This window comes from Anolis sagrei, chromosome 1 (genome assembly GCF_037176765.1).
Source record: "Anolis sagrei isolate rAnoSag1 chromosome 1, rAnoSag1.mat, whole genome shotgun sequence".
NCBI lineage: Eukaryota > Metazoa > Chordata > Lepidosauria > Squamata > Dactyloidae > Anolis > Anolis sagrei.
In genome coordinates this window covers 143161088-143180753 of record NC_090021.1, presented here as the reverse complement: position 1 = coordinate 143180753, position 19666 = coordinate 143161088, and the positions used below count along the sequence as shown (strand labels likewise).

The 19666-nt window shown below is 41.0% G+C and overlaps 1 protein-coding gene across 2 annotated transcripts in view; it reads right to left on the bottom strand.

The window, feature by feature from the left end:
* The window catches only part of TASP1 (taspase 1), a 69910-nt gene extending 56230 nt beyond the window's left edge, over positions 1 to 13680 (bottom strand). Inside the window, exons 1-4 of one of the 2 annotated variants that reach the window (XM_060786015.2) lie at positions 13452 to 13680; positions 10986 to 11196; positions 8240 to 8307; positions 5343 to 5411 (exon numbers count right to left, since the gene is read on the bottom strand). In XM_060786015.2, the coding sequence (XP_060641998.1) occupies positions 5343 to 5411; positions 8240 to 8307; positions 10986 to 11124 (276 nt within the window). In that variant the 5' untranslated portion in view covers positions 11125 to 11196; positions 13452 to 13680. The remainder of the gene's footprint in view (positions 1 to 5342; positions 5412 to 8239; positions 8308 to 10985; positions 11197 to 13451) is intronic. The other variant, XM_060786031.2, reaches the window with a different exon arrangement.
* Between the last annotated feature and the right edge of the window lie 5986 nt (positions 13681 to 19666).

Genomic DNA, 19666 nt, shown 5'->3' with positions numbered 1-19666 from the left:
TGGAGGCTTTTCTGCAGAGGCTTTGATTGTGCCTTCTTGCATTGCAGGGGGGGGGGGGGGGTCTTCCAGCTGTAAGATTCTATATCAGGAATAGGCAATACCGAGTCCAATGGATACACTTTTTCTCTCCTGTTTACCATCTCATCCTGACCAAGGCCAACCTTTTGGGATCCAAATGTTTCCCGTCTTTCCTTCATAGAAGAGGAAGGGGAGGAAAGGGCAGGGAGGGAACTTCAGGAGAAGCCCCTTTCTCCTGGTCTACCCACCCTGCTCTGGCCCACCATGCAGCCCCCAAGTTTGAAAGTTTGCCCATGCCTGCTATATACTCATGTGTAAATCTAAAAATTTTAGTAAAAAAAACACCCTGGGTTGAATTACATCAGTGTCAATATGAGAACTATTTATACTCCGCCTTTCTCAACTCCGTAGGGGACTCAAGGCTGCTTACATATACAGGCAACAATTCGATGCCATGTAAATATACATACATAATACAATAAACATATATATTAAAACAATAATTAAAAACATATTGAATCTTAAAACACTATTAAAACTATACCCTGACTCTAATATAAAACAAACACATCCCCTTCTCTGAAGCCCATTCTCCAGTTGACAGATTCAGCCTCTTTGTTGAGTATGACAGTATCGAATTATATTATAATGATGTAAGTGTAAAAGCACCATTTTCCTATTACTGTCAGGAGACAATTGATAAAGATATAATAAAAATTAATAAAGACGCATGAGCCATCAAAATAGAGCTTTTATTAACTTCACCTATCACAACATCCTATTATACAACATGAATATATTACATTATAATTAAGATCTTATTTCTCAACTGCCAAGAACAAAACCACATATTATAAAAATTAATTTCAGGTACATATTTAAAATGTCAGTCTGATGCTGTGGGACTAGAAATGTTTACAGTTTAGGGTGAAGGATAGGGATTGGTCTAAAACATTATTTCATTTTTTTGTATTCTGCAATTATTGTTTTAAATGAAAAGGCCTTATTAAAAATATAAAACTGCTGTTTTAAATGTTAATTATTCATTCACTGTAGCTGTACATATCACTTCCTTTTCTGTTATTCTTCAGGTGTGAATCCCTATTCATTCCAAATATGCCGATACAAGGGCTATCTGGTAAAGAAAATGGCACTCTTTCATTTAGAAAAAGGGAGGAAAGAATTGCTGAGGGAAATGGTCAATTATCATCAAAGCTTAGTTCTGAAAACACATCCAGCAGCCAGCAAGGGAAAGGGGATTGTTTTCTCTCAGAAATATTCTAGGAAAAATAGTTGCACAAAGAAATCCAAGCTACAATTCTCCGCTGACCCAGATTTCTGAACAGGCTGTAGGCAGAAAAGGGCTTCCATAGTATTAATGCAGTTTGCACTGGCCTATGAAGTGGCTTTATATATCCAGGCATCTTTTGCACAGTATTTTCAAATGCCAATCATACCTCCTATCCTCAAAGAAGGAAAGAAAAATACTTCAGCTATGTTCCCCTTTGGCAAATATCTGCTTAAAGTTAAAAGATATAGCAGCTATTCGAAATTATTTGTAGCTCATCAGCTTCATGTGGCTTTTCTCTTTCTGCATCAGACATACTAGCTAACAGCCTCTTGGTGAATATACATTGTCTGACAGAAGGAGCTTACATTCATTCCACATCAGAAAAAAATGAACAAAAAACAGCACTCCTATCACAAGCAAACTGTCAGCTAGCTCATAAAAGATCAATAGAAATCCCAGCAGCTTGACAAGTCTTTGAAGTGATTCCTTTTGGACTTACTGGAATCCTGTGTGACTGGTAAACTCAGCAGAAGATGGAGCAGATGGGAGGAGGCAACTGCCTGAAAAAGTTTATTCTCTTTCCCTGTCTCCCTTTCCTCCAAACAAAAGTGGGTGATTTAAAAAATATGTTTTTACATGACCCAAATTATCTTAATCACACACAAAAGAAGTCTTTATCCAAGGACTTTCATTAATCTGCTCCTTAGAAGCCTGGATATAAAATATTCAAATATTTTAGTCCTACCATGGGACTCCTTAAAAGTTCCAAAGCATGCAATGGTTTTCCTATTACATTTATTGGTAGCAAAACTATACTTTTTCTGAAGATAAGGGATCTGATCTCTTTCCTTCCAGGGAAAATTCGTTCCTGTTTCAATTCCACAGAGATCAACCAATATGGTTCCAGACAGAATAGAGTGAATTCTAGCCCCAGTCCACACTGTAAATTCGGTTCTATTCACTTTGGAACTGAGAAATCTGAGTTGTTCCAGTCCCAAAATTATGTCTCTATTCCTTTTCCCAAGCTCTTTGATCTTTCTAAATTTTCTTTTGCAACCTTAAACTGAGCTTTACTATAACCTTTACTCTGCTGATTGTCTCAATTTACCTATTTTCAACACTGATGTTTCAAGCTCATCAAACCATTTTATTAGGATTAGAAAACCATTCACCATTGCACTGCTAACTGAACAAAAACATGTGGAACAACTTTCATTAAATTATTTTGCTTATTTTCGTTTGGAGGAGATTATTTCCTTCCGAGTTTCATATTGAGGGAGCTCCCATAAACCATGTGACTTTAGGATGCTATACCATGCATGTCCCCATAGAAAACATATCTGCTTTCCCCACTAAGAGCATGACATCCAATGCGAAAATATCAAAATAGTCAACATTTTTCTATTTGTTACTCAAATTTTAATATCAACAATATTTATGCAAAAAGGCATTACTAGCAGTGCTTAAAAATTGAATACCTAAACCAAAACCTTTTCACTTTACACTCCTTTTTGGAACAACATACTCCAGCCTATACCTACTGTTCCTCAGTCCAATTTCCCTCTGTATTCTAGACTCTACATCCAGAAAATTCAATCAACCATAATTTGCAATTTTCTTTTTTAAAAAATCAAATTTTCATAGGCCATTTTACTATACCATTTCATAAAGGTGGACTTCCGCATCCACTGATTTTGATATTTTCAGGAATTACTGGAACCAACGTCTCATGAATACAGAGAGCCTACTGTATGCCTTCCCCATAGCCCCCAATCAAGTTGGACACCAGATCTATTTATTATTTAATCTATAACATCTCTCATCTGAATTAAAAATTTCCTAACTAGGATCTCACTAAGACACTGACAGCCTTAGCTTTGCATTTCGAACATATACTGAGAGGGGAGGGGGGGGGGCTTCCAGACAGGCCCAGGATGTGATGCCTGGGCCCTTCCACACAACGATATAACCCAGAATATCAAGGCAGGAAATCCCACAATATTGGCTTTGAACTGGAATATATGGCAGTGAGGACTCATATAGCCCAGTTCAAAGCAGATATTGTGGAATTTCCTACCTTGATATTCTGGGTTATGTGGCAGTGTGGAAGGATCCCCAGATTTTCCGTTTTAAACTAAATTATAGGAGTCTCCAGTGCCAGATAATCTGGGATACGCAGATAATCTGGGATCAGATCCTGGAATAAATGGCAGTGCACATCCAGCCTTTGATTATTTCCACCATTATTATGAGAATTGAATAGTGAATGGAGTGATAAGAATTCGACCAGGAAGACTGAGAATCGCTTCTCTTGCCCTACCAACAATTTCTATGCCTCCAATGATTTTATAAGCATATGATTGCTGCTAATTACAACAATAATAACTTCTGTCAACAGGAAAAAGAGAAGGATCATTTGAAAGGTGAGAGAAACCAAAAAAGGAAAAGACAGTGTTTACTGAGTCTCCTAAAATGCAACATTCCCCTGAGAGTACCAACAAAGAACAGAATTAACAAACACAGAACTTGAGAAACAAACAGTCATAAACCAATCTTCTTCCTATATCTGACCGGCTGAAAATTCAAGCAATTAAAGGACAAGCTGAGCCATGGTGCACATTTCAAAACATTACAACCATCATACCTCAGCATGAAAAGAAACAGTCAAAAGCTCAAAGACTGCCTAGGGATGAAATAGGGGAGGAACCAAGTCAAGAGATGTTGATGCCAATGGAAAAGCTTTCTTTCAATCAGATGGCCACAAGGGTATATGCACTGCAGTCAAGTTGAGGATTATGACATCATTAGCAATTATTTTCTTCTAGCTGATAGGGTCACAAAGGAAAGCTACAACTGAATAAATGATATGGGGTGAGATACCAAATAAAGCAAAAGGCAAAATGTGAAAAACGAGAGATGAAAGAAAAGTGGGCAATGCTGGCTGGGAATAAGTTAGGTCTCACAGTAGTTTACATACCCTATCTTTTTATACTTTTTAGTCAATCTTTTGCAGAGCATCTCAATAATTAATGCTATAAGCTTTAAAATTACAACATTTGGAAAATCAGGAAATACATACGTAGATCTCTGGCTAATTACAATTAAATAGCTAAGTACTGACATCAGCAATCACTAAATTGAAGCCTAATTTTCTGTTCTCATCCTACAAACATAAAGACCTGGAATTCATTTGAATCCCTAACTCATTTCATATACAACATGCAAAACCATGAGACAGACAGCCCTAGTTCCATTCCTGTTTTGCCAGTTCCTTCCTCTGAAATATAGTCTAAGGTAAAGGCTTTACGCCTAGTCGTGTCTGACTTTGGAAGATGGTGCTCATCTCCATTTCTAAGCAAAGTGCCAGTGTTGTCCGTAGACACCTCCAAGGTCATGTGGCCAACCGTGACCTTCCCACCAAGGGATCTACTCACATTTGCATGTTTTTGAACTGTTAGGTTGGCAGAAGCTGGGCCTAACAGCGTGAGCTCACCCTACTCCCCAGATCTGAACCACCAACCTTTCAGTCAGCAAGTTCAACAGCTCAGTAGTTTAACCTGCGGCACCACAGAGGACTCCTACAGCACGTGATATTCACTAGCTGTCTCCCACCCAATACTAAGCAGGGCTGACCCTACTTAACTTCCAAGATCAGACAGGATCTTGTGCCTTACGGTCAATATAGTGTTTTGCCAGGGCAAGATTCATGAGCTCATAAAATTACTGCTAGTTCTGTTACCAGGATGAAGGCATACATAAAGAAAGAAGCAAACCCTAACTTCTGAAATGAAAGTAAAAAATGTAATATGCACTCAAGAGTAAATCTGTCAGCCACCTTTTACAGAAAAGGGAATAAACCTTCAGCAATAACAAAGAAAAAGAAGAGCCCCAGAATTACTGTAAAATACATCTATGCCCTCTCACATATGCATATGTTCCCAGATTAATGCATGCAATACAGGATAAGAGGAACAGAAAAATGTGGTCAACAAACTGCATCCAAATGACTGAATGCCTGGATAAATGTAAGTACCTCTAGTTCAACTAGCGCTGCAGTCACTGCATCTGTTACAAGAGCCCCAGCCTGTAGCTTTTCAATTGCCTAGAAGACAGAATTTTTAAGATATAAAATCTTGCCTCTTAATTTCTTACATATTAAATCTTTTATACCATATAACCTAGTAAGTAAGTTGAACCTGAAATTGATGTTTTTCAATGTAATTTTGAGAGATGTGTAGGTACTCTTAAAAAAAACCAGAACTTCCAAATCATGAACCACACAAATTAAGAACTCCAACTGTACTATTAAAACTGCTGTTTTACAGGTTAAGCATGTTAACATGAAGAAACCAAAACTACCATAAAAGCACAAATAACTGTAAATATTCTTCTTTTGTACTGCATACAATTGACAACTAAGAAGTAATTAATTTCTCAATATTTACCAGTTAGAGGTATTTAAATAAGAATCTTCCTAATAAGTCTAAACTAAAGTAGATCCACTGAATTGTTGAAAACTAAAGCCATAATTATATAAACTCCATTGAATCAATGGAATTCAAGCCTTACGGTAAGATACACTTGTTAATGGAACAAATTTCCACAGCAAATACACCAAGTTAATCACAATTCAAGAGTTTGGACACATGTTTTAGCTACAGAAATAGAAACAGCCCAATGAAATTTCAATAAAGAAGCCAAAATCAAACAAGAAGTTTGATGAGGGGAACAGTGTGCCATCATTTACATGCCTTCCGATAGCACTGAAGACACAATATAATAATCTAAACCAGGGATTCTTAAACTTTTTCCACCCGTTAACATTTTACACTTGAGAAATTTGTACATGACCCCAAGTATATAAAATAGGTATAAAATAAAACATTTATTGATAATACATCAGTATTAGCAAGATTTGCTAAACAGGCTGATTTTCCATTTTGTGGAGTACAGCTGAAGCATTTTCTGCAGAGTCTATTCTGAGTCCTACATATTGCCGTTAACAGATTTGTGCAAATGGATGGTGTTCTGAAAGCATTTCCTGTTACATTTTTGTGGCCCCAACTTTGAGCTAAGGAGACCCTATTTGGGTTAGGACCCACAGTTTAAGAAGTTATCTAAATGATCTGAAGGCCATCACATATCTTATATACTACTGTGATTGTGGCAACTTGAGATTGACCTCCTCATTACCTTCTACAGTCAGTCATTCTCAACTATTACTCCTCAGACTGGGAATTTCTTCTAAGAGTTCAAAACAGCCCATGCCAGAAGAAAGACAAAGCCATCATTTAAAGCACAGCTTAAAAAAAAGATTTAAACAATTCTAAACTGGGGTGAATAAACTGTGTTCCTCCAAATGTTGCTGGAGCATGATCATCATTGCTAACAACTTGTTATGCTGTTTACATTGCAGTACATTAACAATTAGAGATGCTAAGCTCCTCATTACAATTCTAAATTTAAAAAGTAGGTGGAGATTACACCTAAAGGCTAAAATAATTGTGTACCCATAAAATGAAATGGAGATGACTTTAAAAGGCAAGACAGTGAACTACTATTTGGTGAAATACTATTTATGCCTGAAATGGGATTTAATAAGTAGCAACATGGTTAATTGGGAATCTCAGTACAGTGTAACTATTAAAATGTAAGCATGAACATGTTCAACAGGTCTTGGTCCTAGGTTAAAAAATGCAACATAAACATCCAAAATTTATAAAATACTATCTAGAACAGTGTTTCTCAACCTGGGGGTCGGGACCCCTGTGGGGGTCGCGAAGGGGTGTCAGAGGGGTCGCCAAAGACCATCAGAAAACACAGTATTTTCTGTTGGTCATGGGGGTTCTGTGTGGGAAGTTTGACCCAATTCTATCATTGCTGGGGTTCAGAACACTCCTTGATTGTACATGAACTATAAATCCCAGTATCTACAACTCCCAAATGTCAAAGTCTATTTTCCCAAAACCCCATCAGGGTTCACATTTGGGCATATTGAGTATCCGTGCCAAGTTTGGTCCAGATCCATCATTGCTTGAGCCAACAGTGCTCTCTGGATGTAGGCGAACTACAACTCCCAAACTCAAGGTCAATGCCCACCAAACCCTTCCAGTATTTTCTGTTGATCATGGGAGTTCTCTTTGCCAACTTTGGTTCAATTCCATTGTTGGTGGGGTTCAGAATGCTCTTTGTTTACATGTTAACTATAAATCCCAGCAACTACAACTCCCAAATGACAAAATCAATTCCCCCGCCAACCCCACCAGTATTCAACTTTGGGTATACCGGGTATTTCTGCCAAATTTGGTCCAGTGAAGGAAAATACATCCTGCAGATCATTATTTACATGGCAATTCATAATGTTAGGGTTATGGTTGGGGGTCATCACAACATGAGGAACTGTATTAAAGGGTCGTGGCATTAGGAAGGTTGAGAACCACTGATCTAGAACTACTATAAAAAGTAGTAAATTAAGGAAATTCCAAGAGTTAAAAAATATGCCTATGCAGCCCTACCACCATTATCTAGAATTTTGACTAAATGGAACACTGCATCAAGGAGCATTGTATGCCTGTCCACCCATCCATCTATTTATTTAGGTATTTATTTATTTATTTTGCACAAGATGACAATTTTCCCAGATTTTTTGTAAAAAGAGCAAGTCACCAAAATCTAACATAAATTTGAAAGTGCTTAAATTGTCATTTCTATGCCCCCGCACACACATTTGTCACTTTCTTTAAAAAACAGCAAGATATATATATTGCAGTTTCTGAAGTCAGGGAAGAAAGGTCTGCATTTGGCTCCAAAATTAACTTTTATTCTTCTTAATAATGAAAGCTAATCTACTTTTTAAAAAGTGACAAACATTCATTAATAATTTCTGATAATTACCAGTAAGCTTGAAAGCATTTTTCAACCACCTCTTACCTTCCGGCAAGCTCTTTTGCACACATGCTTATATTCTTTGGCTTTGGATTCAGAATGATACCCTGCACCTAATATGTGGAGGTTGGGATATAAAGGGAAGAAAAACAGGTTAAGTACATACAACAGAAATAATCTTTCCATAAAACACACACAGAAAACATAATCAACAAAAATGTAACCCATAAAAAGTCTGTAAACCCACATCCATCCTATTAAAAGAGGGGCATAATTGGGCTGTCCTCCAGATGTTGCTGAAATACAAGTCCCAGCATTCCTTGCTATTGGTTTATGCTGGCTGGAGCTGAAGGGAGTTATAAATCAATATCATCTGGAGAGTGACATATTTCCCCCTCTAAATTAAAGAGACAGTATTTGTTCTTTTAAAAAACCTGAAATTTCTAATGTGCAAAGGTCTATTGTCATACAAACAATATAGGGATGATTTTGAATAAGTCTCCATAGGTTTCTATACTCTTTCACTCTTTTAACAGAAATTTTGCCTTCTATGGAATGATGAAGGCTGATATATATTTCTTACAGATAACCGTTACATATTCAATGTAGTCTGGCCCAGTAACAACTCAAATTAAAAGAACTACCCTAAACAACCAAGATTAAATTGAAAACTCTGAACTCACAGGATTCCCATTGCTATTTCCCTTCTTATGGGCCTCCAAGTCAACACCAACATATGGCGACTCTATGAGTTGTCTGGACAAGCTTTATTTAGAGGTTTGCCATTGTGGTCTTACAAAGCTGAGAAAGTGTGACTGGCTCAGTTATCCAGGTGGGTTCCCTGAAACAGTGAGAATTTGAGTCCTGATCTACCACATTCCTTGTCAGGCCACCTATACAACATTGCTAATGGGTTTTCATAACTTGCGTGGAATTGTTTTCAGCCTAGCAGTAAGAAAATATCATTTGCACATGTTAAGGCTACGCAGTTGCATTGTAACCTTGAAAATATGCCATAGCTTTTAGGCCAAATATCCATTTATTAATTAAAATGATGGTGTGTCATTAAAAACAAAGAAAATTAAGACATTCTGTCAAACCAGAAAAGTTAGATAGTTCAAACACCTAAGAAGAGCATGAAAAAAGGTCAGTCCTTTACACTGGAGGTTTCACACTGATGGTTTTGATTTTTCAACAGCTTGCACCCCGGCCCCGATTCTTGACATTGCAGTTACTATGTGAATATTCACAAAGCAGCCTTGTTTCCAGCTGCATCCCTAACTTGCCCCTAACCCCCATGAAATTGGAATGTTGGCTGTAAGTTTACATTTTAGTTTAAGGGCCAACAATCTACAGTTCTCATACTAATTTAGGTACTGTTCCATTATCTAGGCCAGAGGTCCTCAAACTTTTTAAACAGAGAGCCAGGTCACAGTCTGCTGGGGGGCCGGATTGTTACTTGAAAGAAAACATGAATGAATTCCTATGCACACTGCACATATCTTATTTGTAGTGCAAAAAACCACTTTAAAACAATAAAATAATTAAAATGAAGAACAATTTTAACAAATATAAACTTATTAGTATTTCAATGGGAAGTGTGGACCTGTTTTTGGCTGGTGAGATAGGATTGTTGTTGTTTTGTGCTTTTAAGTCCTTTCAGACTTAAGATTGACCTTGAGCGAGGGCCGGGTAAATGACCATGGAGGGCCATATTTGGCCCCCAGACCTTAGTTTGAGGACCCCGATCTAGGCGGACTCCATAAGGGGGCGCTAAACAGAGAAGGATAGTCCATTTATGGGAGAGTGGGGGGGGGAGTTGAAGGAGTAAAGCCATTTCCCGATTTTCCTGTTATTTCCACCCACCCACCCACCCATATCGCCGTCATGGAAACAAACTTAGATTATGAAATGGGGAGGGGGAAGAACAAGTGAAAATGGGGGATATGGTTTTTGTCCTTGAACTCCCCCCCCCCCCATAAAATGGACTATTTCTTTAGTGCCCCCTTCTGGACTCTGCCTGGACAGTGGAACAATACCCTAATTTCAAACAAATTTGATCAATCTGAAAAGCTATCTAGCAAGAGCAATCTTCCTGGTTGGGGAAGAAGTAGGAGAGGAAACATTGTGAGAGACAAGGAAAGAAATGTCCTTGTCTATTTTTGGCTCCAACTCTCCATATCAATGGCATATAACCTCTACATGATTATCCAAAGGGAATCTAGTCTTCAAAAAAAATAAGTTTTCCACCTTGACCTTAATCAAAAGCAACATGGCTAATCCAGAAATGTAAACATCAGGAAACCACTTGTGAAAGGAGAAAGACCATGAACTTTAAATCAAGATACTCAAATGAGAATCCTAAAGATCCGTGTCTTACACTGTCTCTTCTAAGAGGACAAGATTTTTTTTAAAAAAAGATAGTCATAATCATGTGCAAAAGAGGACACTAGAAAAGTCATTCATATCCATAATTTAAACAACCAATGGCATATACAAAAAAAAACATTTTGCCCTTTTATGTAAAGGCCACTCTACTATACCATTGATTATAACTGGATTTGAGTATCTACAAATTTTGGCATCCATGGAGAGGTTCTGAAATACAACCCTTTGGACACTAAAGGCTCACGGTATTGAAATAATTAGACCACTGGGATCCCACAAAGTAAATGAAACACAAAGTATGTATTTATCAATCCCTGGTATTCAAGATTTACATGCTCCCCAAAGTATTGTATACTATGTTTTGCCATAGTCAACCTTCCTGTTGAGTAAGATGTGTCTATACCTGCATGTACAAGCACAAATCCCACTTGTCTCACTTTCTGCACTGCTTCATGTTCTTTCACCACCATCCTTACTGCAGTGGCATGAGAAGATTTGGAGGGAAGAACTTCCACAGAACTTATCCCCTTTTCCATGATCATAATTCAAGTTCACCATCTTCTACGGAAGGGAGCATGCTTTCATCCAAGGAAAAATCCAGAAGGGAACTCTTCCTGAAAGCAAAATAAGAAGTATGTACTACACTATTTTAATAACTGAGAGGATTTCATTCAAGTTGGGAACTGTAGTTCACCCACGTCCTTATGCATTTTCTAACAGGGGCATTCATTAAAAAAGCAAAGACTGATTTTTTTTATAATAAATAGTATTACAAATTACCAAATTGATATGACCTATCATCCAAAAATAACCAATGCCTTTTTCAAATAACCCACGCATTGTTGGGTACCCAAGCTAGTCTACATATCCAGGGTTAGTGAATTTGTATGCAAGTATATGTTCCATCTTGCATACAAATTCAACTTAAGGACAAACCTAAAGACCCTAGTCAGTCATATGACAGATCTGGGAATAGGGAGTCAACCTGTGTTAGATGGGGTAACACTGCCCCTGAAAATGCAGATTCAGTTTGGGAGTACTCCTGGATGCAGCTCTGAACCTGGATACCCAAGTATCAGCAGTGACCAGGAGAGCTTTAGAGCAGTTAAAGCTAGTGCGCCCAACTGTGCCCGTTCTTGGAGAAAGCTGATCTGGCCAAGGTGGTACATGCCTTAGTTACATCCTGATTGGACTATTGTAATGCACTCTACATGGGGCTGCCTTTGAAAGCTGTTTGGAAACTTCAGTTGGGCCAGAGAGCAGTGACCAAACCGTTAAATGGGGCTGACTATAGAGAGCAGACAACCCCCCCCCCCCCCGGTTGAAGCAGCTGTAACGGCTGCCAACAGGTTTCCAAGAATAATTCAAAATACTGGGGTTGACCTACAAAGCTCAATACAGCTCTAGTCCTGGTTATCTGAAGGACCATATATCTTTATATTAACCGGGAGACATCTACAATCTACTGGAGGGCCTTCTCTTGGTCCTATCACCTGCTTAAGCGTGCAGGTGATGGGAACATGGGAGAAGGTCTTTTTGGTGACTGCTCCCAGGCTGTGGAACTCCCTCCCAAGAGAGAGGAAGCAGTTCAAGACCTTCCACTGCCAACAGACATTTGGGGAAGAATAAGGGGCATGCTGTTGGGGAGGTTGGAGGTGGGATTTGGGGGGGGGGTGAGTTTTAAATACAGTTTTAGGCCCCTTCCACACAGCTGAATAAAATCCCACATTATCTGGACTGGATGACCCATGAGGTCTCCTCCAACTGTATGATTCTATGAGCTAGGTGCTGTCTATGGAAAACACCGGCTCTTCCGCTTGGAAATGAAGATGAGCACCATCCTCCAGAGTTGGACACGACTAAACTTAATGTCACGGGGAAACCTTTACCTTTTATTGCTCTTTTTAATTGGTTTAGTGTAAGCCGCCTTGAGTCCGCATGGGGAGAAAGGTGGGATATAAATAAAGATGATGACAATAATACTAATAACTTGGGGACTACCTGTAAATGTGCCTTTGTTTACCAAACAGCATGTACAAAATTTGACCAAATCTCTTCCATTATTATCTATATAAATAAGAATGTAATGTTCGTTTGTGGGATTAACAGAACTCACAAACCACTAGACAAATTGACACCAAATTTGGACACATGACACCTAACAATACAATGTATGTCCTTCACTCAAAAAATTGATTTTGTCATTTGGGAGTTGTAGTTGCTGGGATTTATAGTTCACCTACAATCAATGAGCATTCTGAACCCCACCAACGATGGAATTGAACCAAAGTTGGCACACAGTTCTCCCATGACCAACAGAAAATACTGGAAGGGTTTGATGGTCAGTGTCCTTTGGTTTTGGAGTTGCAGTTCCCCTACATCCAGAGATCACTGTGGATCTGGACCAAACTCTACATGAATATTCAATACGCTCAAATGAGAACACTGGGGGAGTTTGGGGAAAATAGAATCTTGACATTTGGGAGTTGTAGTTGGTGGGATTTATAGTTCACCTACAATCACAGAGCAGTCTGAACCCCACCAACGATAGAATTGGGCCAAACCTCCCAATGTGGGCCATAGCAACGCGTGGCAGGGGACGGCTAGTTAAAAATATATACTTCAATACTGAATATCTTATATATAACGTGAGTTTGTTATTTTTTCCCCTATGTATGTTACTCCCAAAGAGAAGTAGGGTTCTATAGCACCTCTTGGTCGAAACAAGAGAGGCAGGAAGGTGAAGGGAAATGGTAAGGGAGGGTCCAGAAAATGGTGGCTAATCCCCACATCATGGGAAGCAAGGGCGTCTCAGGCGCACGCCTAGAGGAGGCGGCACGGGCCCGCTTTGCCAGGGAAGAAGGCTCACCCGCTCCTCCGCAGCTGAGGCCACGAGGCCGCCATTCCCGAAGGGGCTGTGGTCTCCTGAGGAAGGGGAGCTACTTCCCCCAAGCCTCCTGGCCCCAATGTTCCCGCCCCATGGCCTGGGCCGCCCTTCTCCACCGGCCGCAGCCGAGGCCTCCCAGCATCCAGGGACGGGAACCTCGGGAGGCTGCCAGGGGCAACCGAGCCGCCGACGCGATGCAGTCGCATCCTCACCGCGTCACAAACGCGCCCCTAGCGTCAGCCCGTGACGTCACGGCCCGCGCTTCCCTCACCTCGCGCCGCCCCTCCCTCGCGCCTTCACTCTACTCACCCGTCAGCGCTGGCCTGGCCGAAGAAAGGAAAGCGCGCAGCAAAGAGGCCCCTGTTATTTAAAAAAGAGTCACGCATACATTTCCGGTTCCCATTGGACCCTGTCGGCCGCCATATGCGGGGCGGCAGAGTGGCAGAAGCTTGTTTGAGCCTCTCCTCTTATCTCTGCTCTCTATCATTGTCCACGTCGGTGGCTGAGGCGCCTTCCACATCTGCTTTGAACTGAGTTGTGTGGACTCAGGACCCTTCCAGACTGGCCCTATATATCAGGATCTGATCCCAGGTTTTCTGTTTATCCCAGATTATCTCGCAGCGGGGACTAAGTCAAAGCAGAAAGAAAACCTGAATCAAATACTGGGATATTGCTGCGCCCGTACCTCGGGAAGTCTGACTTGGCCACGGTAGTCCATGCTCTGGTTACATCCCGCATAGATTACTGCAACGCGCTCTACGTGGGGCTGCCCTTGAAGACTGCCCGGAAGCTTCAGATGGTCCAGCGTTCGGCAGCCAAGTTGTTAACGGGAGCAGCACTCAGGGAGCATACCACTCCTCTGTTGAGCCAGCTCCACTGGCTGCCAATCTGTTTCCGGGCACAATTCAAGGTGCTGGCGTTAGCCTACAAAGCCCTAAACGGTTCCGGCCCAACTTACCTCTCCGAACGCATCTCCACCTATGAACCGACGCGGACATTAAGATCGTCCGGGGAGGCCCTGCTCTCGGTCCCGCCTGCGTCACAGGCACGGTTGGCGGGGACGAGAGACAGGGCCTTCTCGGTGGTGGCCCCTCGGCTATGGAATGCCCTACCCATAGACATCAGACAGGCTCCTTCGCTGCTGGCGTTTCGGAAGAAGGTTAAGACCTGGCTCTACGAGCAAGCGTTTGGCTAAACAGTGCAACTGAACACAGGAAGACGGTAAAATTGAACATAGGAATGGCACAAGGATTATGAGAATGGATTTTGCTCTGTTATCGAGGCGTCATGAATTGATAATAATTGTGGATTTTGCTATTGTGTATGATGTGTTTTTAACTGTTTATTGTTGTGATAACCTGCATTGTGTAAACCGCATTGAGTCGCCTAATTAGGCTGAAAAACGCGGTATAGAAATAAAGCAAATAAATAAATAAATAAATATAAGGCCTGTCTGGAAGGACCCTCAGATAACCCAGTTCAAAACAGATATTGTGCATTATCTGTCTTGATATTCAGGGTTATTTGGCTATGTGGAAGGGCCCTGAGATAGGGACACCTTTCCCTTTCTGAAGGTTTGCTATACACATTTTGGCCCCATCTACACTGTTTTTGTATACCAGGATCTGAGCCCAGATTATCTTCTTATCACTGAGCCCAGATTGTCTTCTTATCCCAGATTATCTGGCAGTGAAGGTTCAGAGACCATCCAGACAGGGCCTATACCCCAGGATCTGATTCCAGATTGTATTCTTATCCCAGATTATCTGGTAGTGGAGACTCGGGGCCTTTCTGTTAGAGACCCTAAATTGGGTCTTCTTAGGTCCATGCAATCACGGGAACACGTAAGGAAGGAGACAGTCCGAAAAGAGATAAAAAAACAAGGTTTATTTTAATTTCTTCATGAAGAAGACGGACAGCCTGGTAGCATGCGCAGATGCTACCCTTCAAGTGACTGCTTTTTACCACTTTATAACCTCAAGTAAACAAGAACATTTTTTTTGTCATGGAAAGTACTCTCTTTCCAGCCCCCTCTTTTGACCTTTTGATGGAAAGTACCTTCTTGTACCTGCAGACTCTGCACTTCAAAAAACAACCTTTGAACTTAAGCACAATACAACTTCCGACCTCTACATGTCACATCTTGTTTCTTAAAAACATTTTCTTCCATGTTGCTCTTTTTAAGTCAGAGAAAGGGTATGTTTCTCTTTTGCTGTTACCAGATAATCTGGGAAAAGAAGATAATCTGGGATCTGATCCTGGGATATAGGGCCTGTCTGGAAGTGAAGGATGCTAAGCAAGGGGCTCATTCAAAGCCCCTTGCTTAGCATCCTTCACTTCCAGACAGGCCCTATATCCCAGGATCAGATCCCAGATTATCTTCTTTTCCCAGATTATCTGGTAGTGGAGACTCGGGGCCCTTCCAGACAAGCCCTATATCCCAGGATCAGATCCCAGATTATCTTCTTATCCCAGATTATCTGGTAGTGGACACTCGGGGCCCTTCCAGACAAGCCCTATATCCAAGGATCTGATCCCAGATTTTCTGCTTTAAACTGGATTATATGAGTCCACACTGCCAGATAATCTGGGATAAACAGAAAACCTGGGATCAGATCCTAGGCTATAGGGCCTGTCAGGAAGGGCCCTTACAAAGCTGTATAAAGTCCACATTGAACTGGATGATATGGCAGTGTGGATTCAGATAACCTCTTTCAAAGCAGATATTGAGGATTATCTGCCTTGATTATATGGCTGTGTGGAACGGCATTCCGTCAACATAGCCAGTCCAGTGAAGTTGATAGCAGAGGATCATCACGTCAATGCTGGTGGTCTTTACTTCTTCCAGAACGCAGACGTTTGTCCGCCTATCTTCCCAAGGGATATGTAGGATTTTTCGGAGGCAACACTGATGGAATCGTCCAAGAAATTGAATGTGACATCTGTAGACAGTCCACATTTCACAATAGCTTTATAAGCAAGCATCTTGGTATCGCTACGGATGTCCCGATCCTCAAACACTCACTGCTTCATTCAGAAAAGTGTTGCAGAGCTCAGATGGTGTTGTATTTCAGTGTCAATGTTGACTTTTGTGGAGAGGTGGCTGCCAAGGTAGCAGAAACTGTCAAAATGTTCTAATGTTACGTCATTAAACTGTATTTCTAGCATTACAGAGGAATTGACTGGTGACTGCTGGAATAGCACTTTGGTTCAGTGAGAGTCCAAACTTTTCATATGAAAAGGTGTTTAGAATGTGGGTTGCTGTGAGTTTTCTGGGCTATATGGCCATGTCCCAGAAGCATTTTGCCCACATCTATGGCAGACATCCTCAGAGGCTGTGAGGTCTTCAAGAACACAGGGTTTAGAATGGCTTATAGGCCTTTTTCTGAATGAGCACAGACTACATTATCATCAGCATACTGGAGTTCTATGATACATGTTATTGTGACCTTGTTTTTGGCTTTCAGTCTGCTAAGGTGGAATAGCTTGCCATCTGCCTGATAGGTGATTTCTACACCAATGGGTAGCTTCCCATAAACAAGGTGCAGTATCATAGCAATACTTTACCTTGTTGTTGTTTAGTCATTCAGTCACTTCCGACTCTTCGTAACCTCATGGACCAGCCCATGCCAGAGCTCCCTGTCAGCTATCACCGCCCCCAGCTCCTTCAGAGTCAAGCCAGTCACTTCAAGGATACCAGCCATTTATGCCCTGATTCTAAATTGTTTAAGAGGATTGTTAAGTGGCAACATCAAACAAATGTGCAGGAAGTTGTTCCTTTTCTCTTGCTTGATATTTCTTTCACTCTCAATCTCTCTATATATCCGAGATAAAAAGATGGGGAAATACATAACACTCTATATTTTCTGGGTTTCTTTACAAATGTTGTTTTTTTTAATGATTTTTTTAAAAAAATGATTAGGAAGTAAGAAGGAAGAAGGAAATGCATTGGAGATGGACAAAGGTTAGGCACATGCATTAATGTAGGCTGGCTATATTTCAAAAAATATTTTTCCTAAAATGGAAATTGATAAAATATGTGCTCATGCATAGGTAAATTCTTTTGACCATTAAACAATGGGTGAAAGGTACCTTTCCTATGTTGGAGCATGTCATATACAAAATATTAAGTGCATTTCTTTAATGTGAATTTTGTTTTCCTGAGAGGCCTTGAATTGTCAGTTCAGAAGATCATTCATCCAGAGAAGTAGCCACGACACTGTGCACTTTTGAACAACAAGTTATTACAGCTAATCAAAAGCACATTTTCAGGAGCAGTTGCAGGAACGTGTTTTTTGAAGAAGTTGCCAGACTATTTCCAGGTAAATTGACTCAAAATTGCCCATGCAGCAAATGTTGTATGATAGCTTGACTGTATTCCCATCCTTTGTCAACACAAGCAATTAGAAAACTTAACCATGATCCTTTGTACACAGTTTTTAGGGATCTGATTCTCGGTGACATTTCTCTAGAATTGAAGTCCAAACTCTGAACTGGTGGGTTTCCACAAACCAATCCTCCTCCTATGCAAAACAAACAAACCCCTCTATGTAAAGTATATACTTTAATATAAAATATAAGCTTTATCCTTGCTTTCTGTCACTGATGGTAGGTGTATCTACCCTGTAGAATTAATGCAATTTGACACTCCTTAAAAATGCCTTGACTTATTGCTGTGGGATCCTGGCGTTGTAGTTTTACAAGGTCTTCAGCCTTCACTGCCAAAGAGTGCTGGTGCCTCATCAAACTACAACCCCCAGGATTCCATAGCATGGAGCATTTTTAGAGATGTGTCAAACTGCATTAATTCCGCAGTGCTGATGCACCCTACGGCCCCTTCTACACTGCCCTATATGCCAGGATTTGATCCCAGATTATCTGATTTAAACTGGATTGTATGAGTCTCTGATATCGAGTAAGAATTTAGGGGTCTTTGCCAGGAGGCAGAGACCAATCAGACTCATCAAAGACTTTGTTGCCCTGGCAAGACAGAAAGAAGCACCCAATATTTTCCCCTGATTTTTCCCAATAAAAGGTCTCAACAAGTTGAAGAGAAGCCACTGAGTTGTTTATTGCGATCCAACTGGAAAGGATGTCATACCACGATCATTCGTCAAGCAGACATGCATTGAATACAAAATAAAGCCTTTTTATACATATACAGAGTTGTCAGATTTGAATTTCCCGCTCTCCGCCCCTCAGCCAGCTTGGCACTGATTGGTCAGTGCTCTACAGCTGGAAGGAGGCTTGGCCGCCTCCTGAGCGCCTTAGCCAATGGGTGAGCTCACGTCGCTTCAGCCTCCTGGCCAATCAGGAGAGAGGGAGGTGGGATGAGAGGGAAACAATGAGAACTTGAGTAGATTATGGAAATATGTGATGTCCATGTGGCCGGCGAGTCCTCAGAGGCCTTCCAGCGGCTTATTGTGATGAGGGGTGGTAATCAACATTGAGGTCTGGCAAGATGGCCAGAATCCGGATTTTTCTTGAGCTGGGATATGGGGACAATAATCTGGTTTGCAGTTTCAGTTGAGAGAAGCTTAAATGAGTAAACAGATCAGGACAAATTGTGGCTTTCCGAAGGCCCTTTGTCCTGTTGAGATATGACTATCTATGCCAAGTGGGTACATCCCCTCGAGCGGCCAGACTCCGAGACCCGAGATCAGTGCCCATTGTATTGTCCATGCAAAAATATCCTTTGTCAAGGTTCTTTTCAATCAGGAGATTACCTCCCTTCCTGGGGTCACAGAGAGTGGGATATCATATTTTATACATTATACTAGCTTGGGGACCCGGCGTTGCCCGGGTTATTAGAGAAAGTGGGTAATGGCGGTTCTGTATGCCAAGTTTGGTCTTTATTGGTCTTTGGATAATGGCTGCATTATTTTCAGGAAGTGAGTGAAGGTACTTGAAGTCCCATCATCCATGGCCCATCCTCCTACAAACAGTAGCAGGAGATAGAGTGGGTCATGGGGGCTCTGTGTGCCAATTTTGGTCTTCATCAGTCATTAGATGGGGGTGGCAGTGGTGGCAGTAAGTGAGTGAAGGTACTGCAAGTCCCATCATCCAAAGTCCATCCCCTTTCAAACTGCAGCAGGATGTAGAGTGGATCATGGGGGCTCTGTGTGCCAAGTGTGGTCTTGATTGGTCATTAGAAGAGGGTTGCAGCAATCTTTGGAAGGGAGTGGAGGTACTTGAAG